The sequence below is a fragment of the Colletotrichum gloeosporioides genome (genome assembly GCF_011800055.1).
Source record: "Colletotrichum gloeosporioides strain Lc1 chromosome Unknown consensus_32, whole genome shotgun sequence".
NCBI classification, from domain to species: domain Eukaryota; kingdom Fungi; phylum Ascomycota; class Sordariomycetes; order Glomerellales; family Glomerellaceae; genus Colletotrichum; species Colletotrichum gloeosporioides.
In genome coordinates this window covers 107613-124734 of record NW_025544677.1, presented here as the reverse complement: position 1 = coordinate 124734, position 17122 = coordinate 107613, and the positions used below count along the sequence as shown (strand labels likewise).

General features: G+C 60.7%; 6 protein-coding genes across 6 annotated transcripts; 3 read left to right on the top strand and 3 right to left on the bottom strand.

Moving 5' to 3' along the window:
- Positions 1–113: 113 nt before the first annotated feature.
- GCG54_00007069 (Short chain dehydrogenase andI) lies at positions 114–1113 on the bottom strand (the record flags this gene model as incomplete). Its single annotated transcript, XM_045407058.1, has 4 exons — positions 114–302; positions 381–537; positions 618–725; positions 806–1113. 4 exons carry the CDS (start codon positions 1111–1113, stop codon positions 114–116), a joined length of 762 nt encoding a protein of 253 aa, XP_045265979.1.
- A 731-nt stretch (positions 1114–1844) lies between these two features.
- Positions 1845–2705, top strand: GCG54_00007068 (uncharacterized protein; the record flags this gene model as incomplete). Its single annotated transcript, XM_045407057.1, has 1 exon — positions 1845–2705. The coding sequence occupies one exon, from the start codon at positions 1845–1847 to the stop codon at positions 2703–2705; it is 861 nt and encodes a 286-aa protein (XP_045265978.1).
- Positions 2706–3090: 385 nt separating this feature from the next.
- GCG54_00007067 (Prosolanapyrone synthase) lies at positions 3091–11211 on the bottom strand (the record flags this gene model as incomplete). The annotated part of the gene is made up of 4 exons (XM_045407056.1): positions 3091–7985; positions 8063–10548; positions 10616–11087; positions 11154–11211. The coding sequence occupies 4 exons, from the start codon at positions 11209–11211 to the stop codon at positions 3091–3093; spliced, it is 7911 nt and encodes a 2636-aa protein (XP_045265977.1).
- Positions 11212–11792: 581 nt separating this feature from the next.
- Positions 11793–13158, top strand: GCG54_00007066 (O-methyltransferase sol2; the record flags this gene model as incomplete). Its single annotated transcript, XM_045407055.1, has 2 exons — positions 11793–12605; positions 12679–13158. 2 exons carry the CDS (start codon positions 11793–11795, stop codon positions 13156–13158), a joined length of 1293 nt encoding a protein of 430 aa, XP_045265976.1.
- A 479-nt stretch (positions 13159–13637) lies between these two features.
- Positions 13638–14539, top strand: GCG54_00007065 (putative oxidoreductase DltE; the record flags this gene model as incomplete). Its single annotated transcript, XM_045407054.1, has 2 exons — positions 13638–13811; positions 13892–14539. 2 exons carry the CDS (start codon positions 13638–13640, stop codon positions 14537–14539), a joined length of 822 nt encoding a protein of 273 aa, XP_045265975.1.
- Positions 14540–14673: 134 nt separating this feature from the next.
- Positions 14674–16483, bottom strand: GCG54_00007064 (Cytochrome P450 4F5; the record flags this gene model as incomplete). Its single annotated transcript, XM_045407053.1, has 2 exons — positions 14674–15381; positions 15449–16483. The coding sequence occupies 2 exons, from the start codon at positions 16481–16483 to the stop codon at positions 14674–14676; spliced, it is 1743 nt and encodes a 580-aa protein (XP_045265974.1).
- Positions 16484–17122: the final 639 nt, after the last annotated feature.

The window sequence follows — 17122 nt, the reverse complement described above, 5'->3', positions numbered from 1 at the left end:
TTGGGAAGGATACTACAAGCCGGAGAGACTTGCTACGTTTTAAACCCACTCCAGCGGCAATTTGGAGCCCCGGAATCATTCAATACGATGTCAAAGCCATCGGCTGGACCGCCTTACCAGGGGACATCGGTGCCATCGTAGACGTTGGGGCCCTTCGCGTCCTCCCAGCCCTTGACAAACACCTTTGGCATCTTGCCGTTGGTCTGCTCGTTAGGCTTGTAGATGATGTCCAGCGAAGCCTTGGCTCCCTGCTCGGGGGTCAGGTCTGCCATGTCGCCTCCGCCGAGGTCGGTCTTCAACCACTAAACAGGCGAAAAGGAGTTCATCAGCCAACGCTCATTGACACGACACGAGGAAAAAGAAAAGAGGGGTGGACATACGCCGGGGCAGAGAGCCATGAAGGAGAAGCCCTCCTTGGCATGGTCGAGGGCGTACTGGACCGTGAGGGCGTTCATGGCGGCCTTGGAGATCTTGTAGGATGGGGCGGGCATGAAGTGGACGTAGGGCATGATGGCCAGAGAACCGAAGGTGGTCGAGCTGTTATGAGAAAGCGAGGTCTGGGTCAGAAAGTGAAAGAGAAGGCTGTGCTGGGTGGGGTCTCTGGTTTGATAACGTACATGTTGGCTACTTTCTTGAGCTTGCCCTGCTGTAGCAGAGGAAGAAAGGCCTTTGTGACCCTGTGGACGCCGAAAACATTGATGTCGAGGCTCTCCTGGAGGTTTTCCCTTTGTGAACAGCGTGTTGGTCAAGCAGCCAAGTTGGTGGATGAGGGAGCAGAGGAAACATGAAATGAATTTCAACTTACATAGACTTGGTACCGTCGGTCGCGTACTGGCAGACGCCTGCGTTGTTGATCAGGACGTCGAGACCCTTACCGCCAAGCTTTTCCTCGACCTCGGCAGCGGCCTTCTTGACGGAGGCATCGTCGGTGACGTCGAGCTTGACCACAACGACGCGGCCGGAGGAGCCCTTGGCGACCTCGTTCAAATCGGGGGAGTCTCCGCGGGCCGAGGCGATGATGGTGCCCACCTCGGAGGCTGGGCGGGAGACCAGCTCGCGGGTGAGTGCCAGGCCAAAGCCTCGGGAGGCGCCAGTGATGAGGAACGAAGCCATGATGATTGGTTGTTTGTGGGGGCTGCGCTGGTGGAGGTGGAGGTGACTGGCTGGGTGTGAAGTGGAGTGTGTATGATGAAAAGGATTGATCTGGAGATGAGTGGGTGAGTGAGACTGCGAGTGAGTGAGTTCTGAGTGAGCCACTAAGCTATTGCTTCGATCCATCATCCGTCTTATCCGGCGGCCTTTTCAATACTTGAATCTGCTACAGCCTGCGACCCGTCAACAAAAGCTGCTTGGTAATCCATTCCTGTGCCGCTTTTCAGCTCGTCTAAGTGTAGGCAGGCTTGTTGGTTGTTTGTTGGTTCCGACACTTGCAAACATCCCCCTTGCGGGTGCGTCAGCCGACGCCCGACATACGTCGCCCGATGCGAGGTACTTCACATTATTGGCTTACTTGCGCGGGCGAGACTCAATGTTTAGACGCAGTATGTCGGCCGATGTAGCCTAATTTGACAGGTGTCTCACCCGTCGAGGCTGACTGCGCTTCGGTCGACTGAGCCGAATCGCAACACCATTTCGCGCCCGCCCGCCCTTCAGCCTTTGAGCCTGCCGAGTCCATGATGGGTGGCCAAGGAGTGACGGGGGTGAGAGGAAGATATCGTTCTCCATCTCAAGAAGAACAAAGAACCGAATATGCGGTCTCCGGCTCGATTGAATGTGTCGAAAAGGACAAAAACAGTACCAACTGACTTGCGAGCCCTCCCAGCAATCCAACACCAGCAGCAAAAATGATGCAGGAAAAGGCCACAGAAGCAACGGACTGGACCCTGACAAACGGCCATGGCTACATTTTGAACCGTGACCGAAGCCATTCAGCCGCCGCCCGTTTGAATCTCCAGTTCTACCTATGGCGGTCTGCTCTCAACTTCAATATCCATCCCTCCATCAAGTCCTCGCTCCCCAACACCGCCGCCATCGCCGACGTGGCCTCGGGGAGCGCCATCTGGCTCATTGACGTCGCCCGGGAGCTGCCGGAGGCGCGGCTGGACGGCTTCGACTATGACCTCCGCCAGTCTCCCCACCCGCAATGGCTGCCGCCCAACGTCCGCGTGCGGCACCTCAACATACTCCACGACATCCCGGACGACCTGGTCGGCAGGTACGACTACGTTCACACACGGCTTCTGCTGCTCGTCGTCGAGTCACAGGACCCGCGGCCCGTCATCAGGAACCTCGCCAAGCTGCTGAAGCCCGGCGGCCGCCTGCAGTGGGACGAGCTCGACACCGTCAACGTCTCCGTCAAGAAGGTCGACCCGGCCATGCCAACGCCGGGTCTCGACCAGCTGCGCGACTGGACTCGGGCTGGCGGACGGCATGACTGGACCGTCCAGCTGGCCGACTTCGTCGCCGAAGAGGGCTTTGTTGACGCGAAGACGGACTTCGTTGGTGACGGGCCTGAGCTGGCCCGCGCCTTCAACGACCAGCACCTGCTCACCGCCGAGGAGTTCGCCGAGGGGCTCGCAAAGCTCGGCAATGCCGAGTCGGCGGCCAAGTACTTCCGCATCGTCGAGGATGCCCACGGCGAGGCCGTGAGCGGCGCCGCTCTCTGCGTCCCGAGGGTCGTGTGTACGGCGAGGAAGCCGTTGTGAGACGAGACTTGAACCTTGCATCTCAAGAAAGAGCCGTCCTTTGTAGAACTAGCTGGTAGATATATTGAAGGAACATCTTACATACCATCTTCGCTGGGTATTTCTAGGCGTGAGTTCTGTAACTGTGAAAACACTAGGCTAGGCAAGGTCTGGCGCAAAGAAAGACTTTCGTCATCGTGTCATACATCTAATATTAACTGCTCTATTAACTACTGGGATGACAAGTAGTAGTAGTCAATTTTATTATTAACTAAACTGTAAACTACCTTAACTCTGTGGGAAAGGAACGTTGAAGATCGATATCAAACTAGTACCTGAGACTTTGAAGTCTCCATCAAAGTGCCAAGCACCCCTTTCCAATGTGAAAATATCTCCTAAGTTCCCTTCATGCCTTCAAAGACTGTGACAATGCCCCATCGACGATGTCGGTAGCCCGCTTGCTGATGCCCACGGCCGGGTCGAGCAGGTCCAGCATACTGATGTTGGCCCCGAGCGCCTGCAGGAACCAGTTGCGCAGCTCGGCTGCAATCAGACTGTCGACGCCCAGGTCCGCGACCGACTTAGCCGGGTCGATGCTCTCGGCGTCGACAAACAGCATCTCGGCGACCGCCTTGACGATGGCGCCCTGCGCGAGAGCGACGGCGGAGGGCCGTCCGGCCGCCCCCTCCGCGACGGCCGCCGCCAACTCGGCCCGCAGGAGCGCTGTGGTGCTGAGCGACGCTTCGCCGGGGGAGCCTTCGAGCTGGTCGGAGAGCTGCTGGCAGTCGCGCGCGGCGCGCATCATCAGCGAGGCGCGCGCGTCGCCGTGCCAGCGCGGTGCCACCGCAGACGAAGAGGCCTTGCTCCTTCTTCTGGCCATTGCACGCGGGTCGAGGTACGTGTGCAGGTTCGCGCACGAGAGGGGGTCTTGCTGCCGGCCAGGCCACTGAGCCGGGTCCGCGGCATGTGAGGTCTGGTTGTCGAGAAACGCGGGCCCGAGGAGCGTCAGAAACTGGGACTCGCTCAGCGTCGCCGCCCGGTTGCGCTCGAATAGGTCGATCGTCGTCGCGTCGGTGCCCACGGCCGTGGCCTCTCTGATGAGGCCGAAAGACACAGTCGACGCGGGGAGGCCGAGCCGTCGACGGTAGCGCGCGAAGGCATCCTGGAAGCTGTTGGCGGCCGTGTACGCGCCCTGCGTCGCGAATCCATAGAGTGAGAGGGCCGAGGTGGTCATGACAAAGAAGTCGAGGGGCATCGCCAGCGTGGCCTCGTGCAAATTCCTGGTGCCCTGAACCTTGGCTGCCAGGCCTTCGCGCCACCGCGCGGCCTCGACCTTGTCGAAGCTGAGGTCGAGGTACGAGACGGCGGCGTGAACGACGCCCCTGACGGGCCGGCGTGACGAGACGCGTTGCATGACGTCGGCCACGTCCCCCTTGTTGCTGACGTCGCAGGCAAAGCACTCAACCTGGACGCCGCGGCCGGTGAGCGACGAGATGAGCTCTGCAGCCCCGGGCACGCTCGAAGCCGCGCGTCGAGAGAGGAGCGCCAGGTGCCTCGCGCCCCGGTCGGCCATCCATCCGACCAGCGACTGCCCCACGCCGCCCAAGGCTCCGGTGACGACGTAGCAGGCCTCCGGGTCTAGCCTGGCGGCCGGCGCCGGCGTGACCATCCGGACGAGGCTCCCAGGATCCTGGAAGCAGACGACGAGCTTTCCCGGCGCCTTGTCGGCCGCGTCGCGCAGCGCTGAGGGCAGGCGGCCGACGTCGACCGTGGTGATCCCCGGGAGAGGCCCGATGAGTCCTTTCCGGTGGTAGTCGCCTACGCTCTCCATGAGCTCTGCGCCGAGAGCCGGGTCCGCGTCGAAAATGGCGAGGGCGTCGATCACGGAGTAGGTTGCCATGGGCGGAAGCAATTCCAGCGTCTGCGAGTCGGCCCCCCGGCCTCCGACGTCGATGAGCCGTCCCAGGGGCGCCAGCACCTCCAACAATGCGGAAGGAACGTCGCTGCCGTAGCTAGAAGTGCAGATGACGGCGTCGAATCCGCCTCTGCGAGTCTTTTGTGCGACCTGCCGGAGCCGGTCTAAGCCGTGCCCCTCGATGACGTGTGAAGCCGGAACGACCAGGTTGTCGACGAGAAAGCTTACCTGCTCGGGCGTTTCGGCGGCGACAAACACGTCGGCTCCCTTGGCCCTCGCCAGGATAATGGATGCCGTCGCCGCGTCGCCGGCGCCCGCCTGGACGAGCACCGACGTGCCCTTTCGCAGATGGGCAACGTGCTCCAGGGCGTACACCGCCGTCGCGTACGCCAGGGGCATTGAGGCTGCCCCCATGGCATCGTGGCCCTGCGCGAGCCTGCAGGCGAAGGCGGCCGGGACGCGCGTACGATTGCCGAGCTGCCCTTTGCCCAGGCCGTAGACGCGGTCGCCGACCCGGAAGCCGTGGGTGGACCCCGCGCCCTCGGAGTCGGGATCAGAAGTGGGGCCGTGGCCGGAAACGGAGGTGACAACGCCCGCGTACTCGGACGAGAAGTGGTCTCCGTCCCGGCGGCCCGTCCACGTGTCAATGTCCCTGTCGCTTACGCCGACGGCCTCGACGGTGACGTCTATATATCCCGGCGGGATCGGCCGGTGGAGCTCGTTGTACGGCCTAAAGTACAGCGAGCCGGGCACCCCGGGCGTCTCGAACGCGGCGCGGACGCCCCCGTCGTGGGTAGCGAGCGGGAGCAGCTCCGGCTTCATCTTACGGCCGTCAAGGCCGTGTTGTGAATGGAAACCCCCGTCGGGTATGTGGCGGCTCACCCACAGGCAGCCGTCCTGCCAGGCGAACTCACGGTCCAGATCCGGACCCGTCTCCGTCTCCCCGTCGTCTTTCGCCGCTGGGCGCCCGGCGTGACCGAGCCCGTCATCTAGCAGCTGAGCAATCTGGCGGGCGAGGTCTGCAGTCTCGGTAGCATCCATGTTAAAGTCGTCCGCGTCCACGTCCACCGACGCGTATCGGCTCGCGGGGTTCTCGTTCTGGAGGACGCGCAGCAGGCCGGGGAGCAGAGCGCCGTCCGCGTTGCGCCCTCTGGCGGCACCACAGCTCGTAACAACGAGCATGCTCGAGGCGGTCCTTGAAAGGTGCTGAAACACGCGCAAGCCCTGATCGCCGGCTCCGTCGACCAGGAGATGCTCGTCGTCGCACAGGGCCACCACGCGGGATCCCGGCGTGACGGAGTCGGGGGCTGCGTCGAGCGGGCCGGTCGTCACCTCGAATGCCCAACGCTCCAGCTCGTCGGCAATGTGCCGCGTCAATGACTCCCCGCTGCTGCCGTGGAGCAGGTGAACCGCGGCAGACGGAGGAGGCGGCGGTGGCGCCCTCGGCTCTGCTAGGACCGTAGATACCATGACTGAAGTGGTGTTGTGCGGCTCCGGAAAATCATCCAGCACCAAGTCGAGGCCCGAGAAGCCTGCGTCTCTCAAGGAGGACTCCCAGGCGGCCAGGCTCTGGAACGGGGCATCCACGCGGCCGTCGGGGATTCCAGCCCAGTAGCCCGTAAAAGTGCCCACGACGATGCCGGGCACGGTGAAGTTGCGGTTCGTCTCCACCAGTACAAGCTTGCCGCCCGGCCGGAGAAGGCGGCGGCAGTGCGACAGCGTTCTGTGCATATTGGATGTGGCGTGGAGGACCTGGCACGCGATGACGAGGTCGTACGCCTGCGCTTGGTATCCCTGCCCCAGGGGGTCCGCCTCGACGTCCAGCACCGAGAAGTGCATGTCGTGGAACCCGGCCAGGGACTCGCGCGCCGACGAGAGGAACCCGGCAGAGATGTCGGTGAACGTGTAGTCTCTGTAGGCCTTGACGCCGTTGGGGCCGGCGAAGGCCTTCATGGCGATGCGCGTTGCGCCGCCGGTGCCGCCCCCGATCTCCAAGACGCGCGCGTTCGGGCTCGCGTGGGCGAGGCCCTCCAGAACGTGCGACAATTGCGGGTAGATGCCCGTCATTAGTAGGCCGCTCTGATAGAGAGGCGTCAGAAGGCCCGCGCCGATGATGACATCCATGCCGGTCCGGCGCTCGAACAGGATGTCGGCCGCGTGGTCGTGAAGGAGCTTCGCGATCTGGACCTCCACGACGTCGCCGGCCTGGCCGACTAGCTCGTCAATCTTGTCCGGGAGGCCGCCGTCGACCACCGCCGCCGCCAGCCCCCTGGCCTCCCTCATCGCGTCTGAGTCGTCGTTCTGGGCCTTCCTCTTGACCCAGTCGAAGAAGTGGCCGACGTCGCCGGAAGGCTTGGGCACGTCTCCCACCAGCTTCCCAAAGCTTTCGTATATGCTGAGGATGACCAGGTGAGCCACCCTGTTCGTGATTCCCCAGAGAGGCGCCCTCTGCACGTTTTGTTCGGGCGGCGGGTACAACTGACGGGCCTGTCGGTTTGTGAGCATGCGGATATCGGGCCTCCAGACGAGCCGCGTGAACGGGCTACTGAAAGCCGTGTCGTCGTCGTCGGCGCCCGCAGGCCTCGCCTCGCTGGAGTAGCTGACGCAGCGCAGCTTCTCCACGCTGACGAGGACCTCGCCGTCGGGGCCGAGCATCTGCAGGTCGAGGTGGGCGCTGCGGATCCCCCGCCTCGTCCCACGCGCAGTGACAGTGCACACGTCTTGCGCGATGGCGTTCGAGATGTAAAGCCGGGGGATTTGGACCGGCAGGAAGGCCGTGCTGGCCTCGTCCGGCCGGCCTTTGTGGCAGGCAATCAGCCCCAGCTGGATGGCCCCGTCCAGGGACGCCGGGTGGACTGGATATCGTGATTCACCTCCCGCCAGAGAAGAAGAGGAAGAAGATGGCTGGAGGTCAATGGTCGCCACGGTGGCGCCGGAGACCGGGTCGACGCGGATGTCGGACAGTGGTTGAAAGACCGGGCCGTAGCCGAGGCCGATGTCGAGGAACTTGTTGTACCAGACTTGGGCATCCACGGCGCGCGAGGCGTGATGGACTTGATGCTTGTCGACGATGTGCTTGTCGGCCTTGGCGTGATGGATCTTGATGCGGCCGGTGCTATGCTCCGTCCATTCGTCCGTATCGCGCTTCACAGAGCTGATTGAGAAGGTCGCCCATGCCGGGGGTTGGGACGGGGACTCGTCAACCAGCTCCATGCTCGTCAGGATCTCGACGCCGTAGTCGTCTTCCGGGATGACCAAGCTCTTCTTAATATCCATGTTACGAAGCGAGAGCCCCTCAACGCCTGAAGTCCTGCCGGACTCAGCATGGGCGCGTAAAGCAGCTTCTACTGCCATGGCCACATACGCTGCCGCTGGCAGCACAGCATCTGTAAAGCAAGTTGCCACCGGTTAGTGTACTCTGTCCTGTCTCGTGATTATCGGGCCTAGATATGGATCAGCTTACCTGGCACAAGGCGATGATCACCCAGCCACGGAACGTCTTTCATACGGAGTATGTTCCGCCATTGGGGCCGCAGTTTGGCGTTGCCGACAACTTTGGAACCCAGCAGATCGTGCCTGAGGATGGACCGATGGCGGTACTCTTTGCTGGCACGGCTCTCGTGGTAGTTCAGTCCCCCGTAGGTGTATTGGTATGGTGGAAGGTCGGAGCTGACATGGCCGTGTTCCAACCGTGTCCCATCTGCGATGTCGACGGCATTAACAGCAGCAAGGTCGACGCTTGCGTTGAGACAAAACAGAGTACCGACGCACTGCAGTACCGAGCGGCGACCGTCCTCCTGTCGCTTCAACGTCGACGCGTACGAGACGGTCTTGCCGGCATCCTTTAGGATCTGCTCCAAGGGTGTCTTCAACGCCGGGTGAGGGCCAATCTCCACAAGTACGTTGATGGGCACGTCTTCTCTGCTCACGAGCCTCGTAACTGCCTCTGAAAAGAGGACCGGAGACTCCAGGTTGGCTCTCCAGTACGATGCCGCATCGCCGAACTCGGTGGTGCTCTTGGCAGGTGTCACTGACGATATCCACAGGGTAGGTTCGTAGCGCCGCCTCCTTGCAGAGTCCGGCCCGACGTCTTGGACGCTTTCGAGTCCCTTGGCGAGCATCTCCGAGTACTCCCGTCCGATTGGCAGCATGTGGTGTGAGTGGTAGGCATTGCCGCCGGTCTGCAGTTGACGGTTGAAGACGCCGTCCGCCGTCATGGCTGCAGAGATGTCCTTGATGGCGGCCGGTTCGCCGGATAAAGTTACGCTGCCTGGGGAGTTGATAGCTGCGACTTTGACTTCGTCTTCTCTGCTGTCGAGGTACGGTGACACCTGCTCGACTCCAAGACCCACGGCCAGCATTGCGCCCTTTTGGCTGTTCTTCGCGACCGCCTGGCCACGGAGGTATGCAGCCACAATGGCCTCGGCCGCCGTGATGCGGCCAGCAGCGTATGCCGCTGCTATCTCTCCGGACGAATGCCCAGCAACACCGGAAGGCCTGATGGACCACGAGGCAAGGAGGTCGACCAGACCAATCTGCGCGGCGGTGCACACGGCCTGGGATATTTCGGCGGTTTGGACCAGCGCGACGTCTTCGCAGTCCCCGGAGAGGATGCTTAGCAGGGACCACGAGGGGGGGTTCGCGAGAGAGCCGAGGACGCGGTCGAGGTCCTCGATGGCTGTTCGGAAGACACGAAACTCAAACAGCTCGCGGCCCATGCCGTGCCACTGCGCTCCCTGGCCGGTGAAGATGAAGCCTAGGTTGGCGGTCTGCAGAGGCGCCCGCACAATCTTCTGAGGCGTCGCGAGTCCCTGGGCGATGCTGTCCCTGTCCACGACGCGGAACGACCGTTGGGCGAACCTCGAGCGCCTGGAACCGAGGGTGTACGCGACGTTTGCCAGAGGGACCTTGTCGATGACCCGCGATAAGGCGGCGAGGTTCGACTCGAAAGAACGTTCCGTGTGGGCCGAGAGCGGCAAGAGTACGAGCTGGCGTGTGGCTGCGTTGGGTGAGGCAGCCAAAGTTGGTCTTTGGATGCCCAAAAGAGGTTCCCTTGGCTCTCCCTGGTGAGTTCCGTTGGTGTAACCGTTGGTGTGGCCGTTGGTATGACCGTTGGCCTTGCGCTGATAGACGCCAGGGGCTACATAATCGGGCAGCACGATGCTGACATGCTCGATGATGCAGTGAGCGTTGGCGCCACCGTATCCAAACGAGTTGATGCTGGCTCTTTGGGGCCGGTCCTTGGGCCATGGGGTGACCTCTGTTACCGGCAGAACGTTGGCGCCTTGGAAATCGATGTTGGGGTTTCGTGTCTGAAGGTCGAACAAGGGGGCAATGGCGCCGTTCTCGAGAGATAGCACCACTTTCATTATGGACGCCAGAGCGCTGGCGCCTTCACCGTGGCCCACGTTGCTCTTGACAGAGCCGACGAGAAGAGGGTCGTCGGCGGATCTCTCGGGGGCGAACACCCTCCCCAGGGCGGCCACCTCAATCGGATCACCGACGTAGGTGCCCGTCCCGTGGCACTCGAAGTAGCTGGTGTCGCGGAAGGGGAGGTCGCCGGCGCTGCGGTAGGCTTCCCGGATGACCATCTCCTGGCCACGGGCGCTTGGCCGGGTGATACCGCCCGTCCGGCCGTTGGAGTTGATGGCGGTCCCCCGGATGATTGCGCGGATGGGCGAGCTGTCGGCGACGGCTAGCGATGGCCTCTTCAGGTAGATGGCCCCGTACCCTTCTCCTCTAGCGTAGCCCTCAGCTCTGGCATCAAAGGTGTGACACCGCGACGACGCAGAAAGCGCGCCGAGTTTGTCGAGGGCTATCTGGACGCCGGGATCCGCAATCCAGTTGGCGGATGCCACAATTGCGGCATCGCAGTCTCCGGCTCGGATCGAGTTGACCGCCAGGTGGAGAGCATACATGGACGACGAACAGGCCGTGTCAACAGTCAGGCTAGAGGGAAGCTCGTCAGCGGCTGTTGCAGGATGGTCGGACCTCCGCTGGAGAGTAGTAAACACACCTTGGCCCTTGAAGGTTGAAGATGTAGCTGATGCGGTTGGCGAGGATGCTGGTGCCAGCACCGGTAAAGGCGTACGGTCTTGGGTTATCCCAGTCGCGCGATTGGATCATCCAGTGATCCAAGCAAAAGTTGCCGACAAACACTCCGGTGCGGGACCCAGAGACGCTGTCCCATGTTTCTCCAGCATTTTCTATGGCTTCGTACGACACCTCGAGCAACTTACGCTGGGACGGGTCCATTGTCTCTACTTCGAGGCCCGTCATGCCGAAAAAGGCGTGGTCAAACAGTCGGGCGTCCTCTTTGGCGAGAAATGCGCCTTTCATGGATATGGAGCCTGGCCTATCGGGGCTTGGATGATGGAAACCCTGTGTTGAGAAGCGCGGTCCGTCGAATTCCTTCCAGCCGTTCGTCTTGTCGCGCAAGAACTCCCAAAACTGAGATGTGTCATGGACTCCACCCGGCCATCGGCATCCTGTTCAAGTCTTTCAGTCTACAGTTCTACTCCAATAGTGAGGCAAAGGGGACGAGGGTTTCCTACCCATGCCTATGATAGCCACCGGCTCGTGCGGGTCGCGGTTGTGCTGGGAGGGAGTCATGATGAGTTGACTTTTGATCAACAGAATTTAGACAAGCAGTTAGGCACTGAGCAGTGATGTTGAATGAAGCTTTGCTCTTTGCATACCGCAGTCTTCTAAACGATGTTCTACGGCAATGACGAACAGGGCACGACTACAGTCAGTATGATGACATCCTCCATGCTCTCTTTACACGATCGCTAAACTCCCCCCCGCCGTTCCATCCTGCTGTAAGATTTTGCCTAATGAGGACACTGTTTTCTGTGTCTCTCTATGTGTGTTTCTTCGGCCGAGGCAAAACGGCCAACTCTGGAACTGTCGGCCGACGCCCTTGTCCGTCATGCCCGATGCCGGGTCAGCCCACGGAACCGGCCGGCGGACTCTTCGGGTCATCGCAACTCTTGAGTCCTCACATTCGGAACGGCAAACATCGAGAAGGAGTATTCCCAAAGCTTATGTCGCTGAGGTGTTGTACGTGCAAATCTCATTTTCTCAACTCCCTCCCCCCTACCAACCCTTAGCCGGGTCACCATTAATCGCAAGCATACGCTTCTCGTTCTAGACTCAATAGCTTATTCGTCAAAACATATCTCGGGCAAAAAATGACTGACCACACAAACACGGTTGCTGTTCAGGATCCGTCCTCGTCCATTCTGGGCCTGGCACAGGACGTCCTGGAACTCACCCAGGACATGACCAAGTACTTCCAGGCCAACAACATTGCCGCGCCGACATTTGCGCTCAGCTCTCAGGACCCTCCCGACACACCGGACTATCGCCACCTCCATGCCTCGCTCAAGTCTCGCCTCGAGGACCTTCTGCACCTTATCGACGGCCCCAGCAAGTGGCTCAGGGCCTTCTGTTGCACCGGCTACGACCTGGGCGCCCTCCAGATCGCCCTCGACTTTGACTTCTTCGAGCTGGTGCCGGCCAGTGGAGACATTGCCCTCGAGGACCTGGCCGACAAGGCCGGGCTGGACGTGGACCGCACCGGCCGCGTCGTCCGGCAGCTCATGACCTACCGCATCTTTGACGAGCTCCGGCCGCGGATGATCTCTCATAGCTCCACCTCGCTCGCCATGAGACAGGATGAGGACCTCCGCTCCGTCGTCCACTACTCGCTCGACGAGATGCTAAAGGCGGCGGCCGATTGCAACGTCAGCCTCAAGGCCAACCCCCACGAGTCGCACCAGAACCTCAACCCGTTCGTCACCCGGCACGGCGTGGGAATCTTTGAGTTCTACAAGAACAACCCGGACAAGGCCCGCCGCTTCGCCAAGGCCATGGCGGGCCTCCGAAAGATGGATCGCCATCTCGACTACCTCCTCAAAGACGGCTTCGACTGGTCCGCTATCAAAGGCACCGTGGTCGACTGCGGCGGCGGCAACGGACACATCTCCAAGAGCTTGGCTCAAGTAAGCCCGTTCCCTCCTCCTCCTCCGACACCACCTTAGAGCCCATTTGCCGCATCAAATCTAACATCCACAGCTCTATCCCGACCTCAACTTCGTCGTACAAGATTCCAACGCTGAAATGCTTTCCGAGGGCAAAGAATCGCTCCCAGACAGTCTCCGGGATCGGGTGACATATTCCCAACACAGCTTCTTCGACCCCCAGCCCGTCACAGACGCCGCCGCCTTTCTGATCCGCCAGTGCACGCACAACTGGGCGGACCGGGACGTCGTCACCATCTTCAAGTCGTTCGTCCCTGGGCTCGAGGGGTCGAGCCCCGATACCCCGCTACTCATCAACGACATCATCATTCCCGAGCCGGGCAAGTGGCCCCGCCACCAGGAGCGCATCGTGCGGCAGGTGGACATGGTCATGTTGGTCAACTGCGGTGCCAAGCAGCGTAACGAGGCCGAGTTCGCGGCGCTGCTGAAGGAGGCGGACTCTAGATATGTGATCCGCAACACCTTTGACAACGGGCCGCTCGGTCTGCTAGAGGTCTACCTGGAGCGATCGTGATTTACGGCCCGAGGCGAGACCGTCGGGCGCGCCAATGACAGCGGTTGCGACGCAAGAGAGGGCTTCTGGCAGAGCCTTCGTCCTTGAGTAGTTCCAATACATTTGCTTCTCTTGATAGTTAGAAAGTGTACGTGTTGCAGCCTACCATCATCCCGTGGAAATGTCTGTAATGGAAAATCGTGGCCGCGTGTATTATGCAACCTCCACTTTCCGTGCCCAGGCCATGTAACCGTCTTTCGTCGGCCGACGAGTCTTTTTGCGGCGGGCAAGGGTTCGGCTGTCCTGCTGACTGCATGCACATCCCGGTGCGGCCGACGCCTTGATTCCGACCCCTTTCGGCCAACCGCTTTACTTTTTGGCCTACTGCCATTCGCTCTTATATCATTGGACGGCGCGCTCAGAGGAGGCCATGATGTGCCATCATCTTCGTCCAACACCAGTTTCATTTCACTCGCAACCCAGAGCTCTGAGCCGGCACAATGTCTTCCAGAATCGACACCATCTTGATCATTGGCGCCGCCACCGGCATCGGCGAGTCCCTGGCTCATCGGTTCCACGCCCTGGGTAAGAAGGTTATTGCTACCGGGCGCGAGCAGAGCAGAGAGGCATTGGCACAGCTTGCCCGAGACCTTCCAGGCCTCAAGTTCCGCGTGGTGAGTTCTACTCTTGATGGATGACCGTCTCCCCCACCCCTGTCGGCCGAGTGAGCTCATTGTCGAAATCTCGATTCAAGTGGGACTTGGCGGATCTAGGAAAGATGCGACAAGAGGTCGAAAGCATCCTGTCAGAGTTCCCTAACCTTGATACCGTCCTTGTCAACGCCGGCATCCAGAACCACTATGACATGTTTATGCAGCCGCCCGATGACGCCGAAGTCATCAGGGAAATGACACTCAACCTCACGGCGCCGATACTCGCCGCGCATTACTTTGCGCCGCATCTCCTTGCCCTGGCAAGGTCCGGCACCAAAACGAACATGTTCCTCACCAGCTCATCCCTGGCGTACTTCCCGGTGCCCTTCTACCCGACCTACTGCCCCTCCAAGGCCGGCGTCGCCGCCTTCGTCAAGGTCCTGCGCATGCAGCTGCAGGCCACTGGCTGCACCAACATGAACGTCGTCGAGATCGTGCCCCCCTACGTCGACACCTCCCTGAACGCCGCGCACCGCGCTCAGACGGATGCGCTTCAGGGAGGCAGCGACAAGGCGGTCCAGCCCATGCCGCTCGAGGAATACATTGAACGGTTCTTTGCTGCCCTGGAAGAGACGGCACCGGACGGCTCTCTGAAGAACGAAATCGGCGTTGGTTTCGGTGCTCAAGGGGCCGCGGTCTGGAATGATGGCTTCAGGAAGTTGCTCACGGGGTCCGGCATGTCAGAGTAGACGTGGTCACCGGCTTTGAATTCTCAAGTTGTGTCGAAGCTACCTAGGCTCGAGGATAGAGAGAGAGAGGAAGACAGGAATTTACGATTGTATCTTCAAAAATCTGAGTCTAGGAACACTCAAGAAGCGCGATTTTACATCTCGCTGAGCCTGACATAGCACTGCTGAGGCACTCGCGCGATCCCCTCTAGTCCAGCGTACGAAGACAACTCCGGCGGGACCGGCAACAGCCTGAACTTCCATACAATGATGGCAACGACGATCCTCATTTCCATGTAGGCCAGTCTCCTTCCCCAGCAGCTGCGCGGACCAAGGCCAAACACTAGCTGCGGCCCGGCCGCGCCGTCGAACTCGACGTCCTCCGCCAAGAGACCTTGCCCGTCCTTCTTGCGGATGAGCCAGCGCTCGGGGTCGAAGAGCGCTGGGTCTCGCGCGGCGTCCCACGCGGCGTTCGTCTTGGCCGCGCGCGACTGCTCGCTCCGCTCCCCATCGTTGACGGAAAAGGGCGGTGCGAGAAAGCCGGGCCCGTTGGACATGAAGAAGACCTGGGTTCCCTTCCGGATGGGGCGCCCGAGGACCGTGGTGTCGCACATGGCTTCCCTCGTCACGGGGACGGCGTTGATGCGCAGCGTTTCCTCGATGACAGCGTCGAGGTAAGGGAGCTTCGCGTGGCGGATTTCCTGGAACGTGAAGAGGCGATTCTCTCGTCTGGCGACCGACAGCGTCTCGTAGAGCACAGAGCGTAGCTTGTTCTGTATCTCGGGCGAGGTTATTAAATACTTGGTCAGCCACATCATTGCTCCGCCGGTCGTGTGGTGGCCGCCGATGATGTTGCCAAACATCTATCGGTCTTTGTTAGCATCATGTCGTGGCGTCACATAGTGTCAAAGGGGGGGCCTTGCGGCTCACCTCGTCTCGGAGGACTTTGCTCTCAAAGTCGGCCGGCCGGCCTTCTTTCTCGGCCCGAGCCGCCTCTCGCACCAGCATGTGCTCGATTCCCGTCTCGACCCGCCCGGAGCGGTAGTGGTCCACCCCGATCGCGACTTGCTCCTTCATGACGCGCTCTTTCTCGTCAAAGATGTGCCTGTACCACGACTGCTTCGACCACCACCAGCTCTGCAGCTTCGGCATGAGGGCATTGATGGTCTTCTCCACAACCTCGGGGGCCTCGTAGACGGAGTTCAGGAAGTCGGCGAGGGGGACAGTTGGGAAACCGACGGGCTCGTCCGCCGTCTTGATGTCGACGTCCTCCAAGGCCAGTCCGCCGAGGAGCTGCACCTGCGGACCGAGGGCCGTGTGGCTCCAATTGCTGCCAAAGGCGAAGTGGATCATCACGTCGAGCGAGGTGTACTCGAGATCTTTCCTGACGCTGAATGGACGCCCCCTCGCCAGTTTGGCTCTCAGCCGCCACAGCTCCACGAGCTCGAGGCCCTTGTTCAAGACCGCCGGTCCGACGTGATTGTCGAGGAAGCTGGAGGTCATGAGGTCCTGGATCAGCTGGCGATTCGCCTTGAACTTGTCCCCGGTGGTGTAAATGCCGTGGAAATACCCCATACACGCCATGCCGTCGGAGAGGAAAGACGACTTATCGAACTCTCGGCGGCGCGTCAGGATGTCTTTGGCCTCCCGAAAGTCGGCCACCAGGACCCAGGGCTTGGAGAAGGGCTTGATGAATATCTGGCAAAGCGGCGAGTTCATCTTGACAACCTGCCTTGCGCACCAGACACGAAACTCGCCCGTTACGGCAACCTCTTTGATCATCGCGGGGGCATCGCCGAGGAGGGAGGTCGTCGCCTCCGGGTTGTAGGCGATGCCGGGGATCGGTTTGGGCAGAAGCCATCTGTACAGACTGTAGAGGGCGAGGCTGACGGCCACCAGCGAGGCGGCATAGTGAAGAATCGCCGACCGCTCTGCCGCAGCGCCCAGGGCTTGGAGTGAAGACATGAACAGGATGCTTCGTGATATTCAGAAAGATGCTCGCTCAGTCTTTGGAAACCTCAGTCTTTGGAAATTTCACTTTCAGGTAAATTCCATAAGTGATTCGCGACCATCCTCGCACAATCGATGGTCTGATCCTCATGGTGCGAAGACGACGACGCAGTTGGCTGTAATCTAAGCAATACAAATCTCGTCTAAATGACCCTTGGCTGAGACAGGGTTCCAGGTCCGTCGGGCATCGGCTCTGACACCCACGTCTCACAGTGAAGTCGGCCGATGGCCCCAAGCCCCTTCGGCGTCGGTGTCAGCTGAGCAATTTTCAGAGACCTTTTGAATGTTCAGCTCGGCTGTATACCCACCAATCGTCCCATTGTGTCGCCCCTGGGACGGCTGGGCCAGGCTCGAGTGATGGTGGTGCGGCGTCTCTCGGTTCGCGGTCCGCGGCTGGCCTTGGATTCCCATCCAACAGCCTCCGCGCTTGATGTCGCCAATAGCAAGATTCCTGCCCCCAACCCCTGGACATCATGTCCACGCTGCTATTCCATCTTGGACTTCGCACCGACCCCATTCCAGCAATATGGGCTGAGGTCTTTTTGTGATCCTGCGTGCCCTCCGCCCCCAAGGCTGATACGCCACTTTCAATAT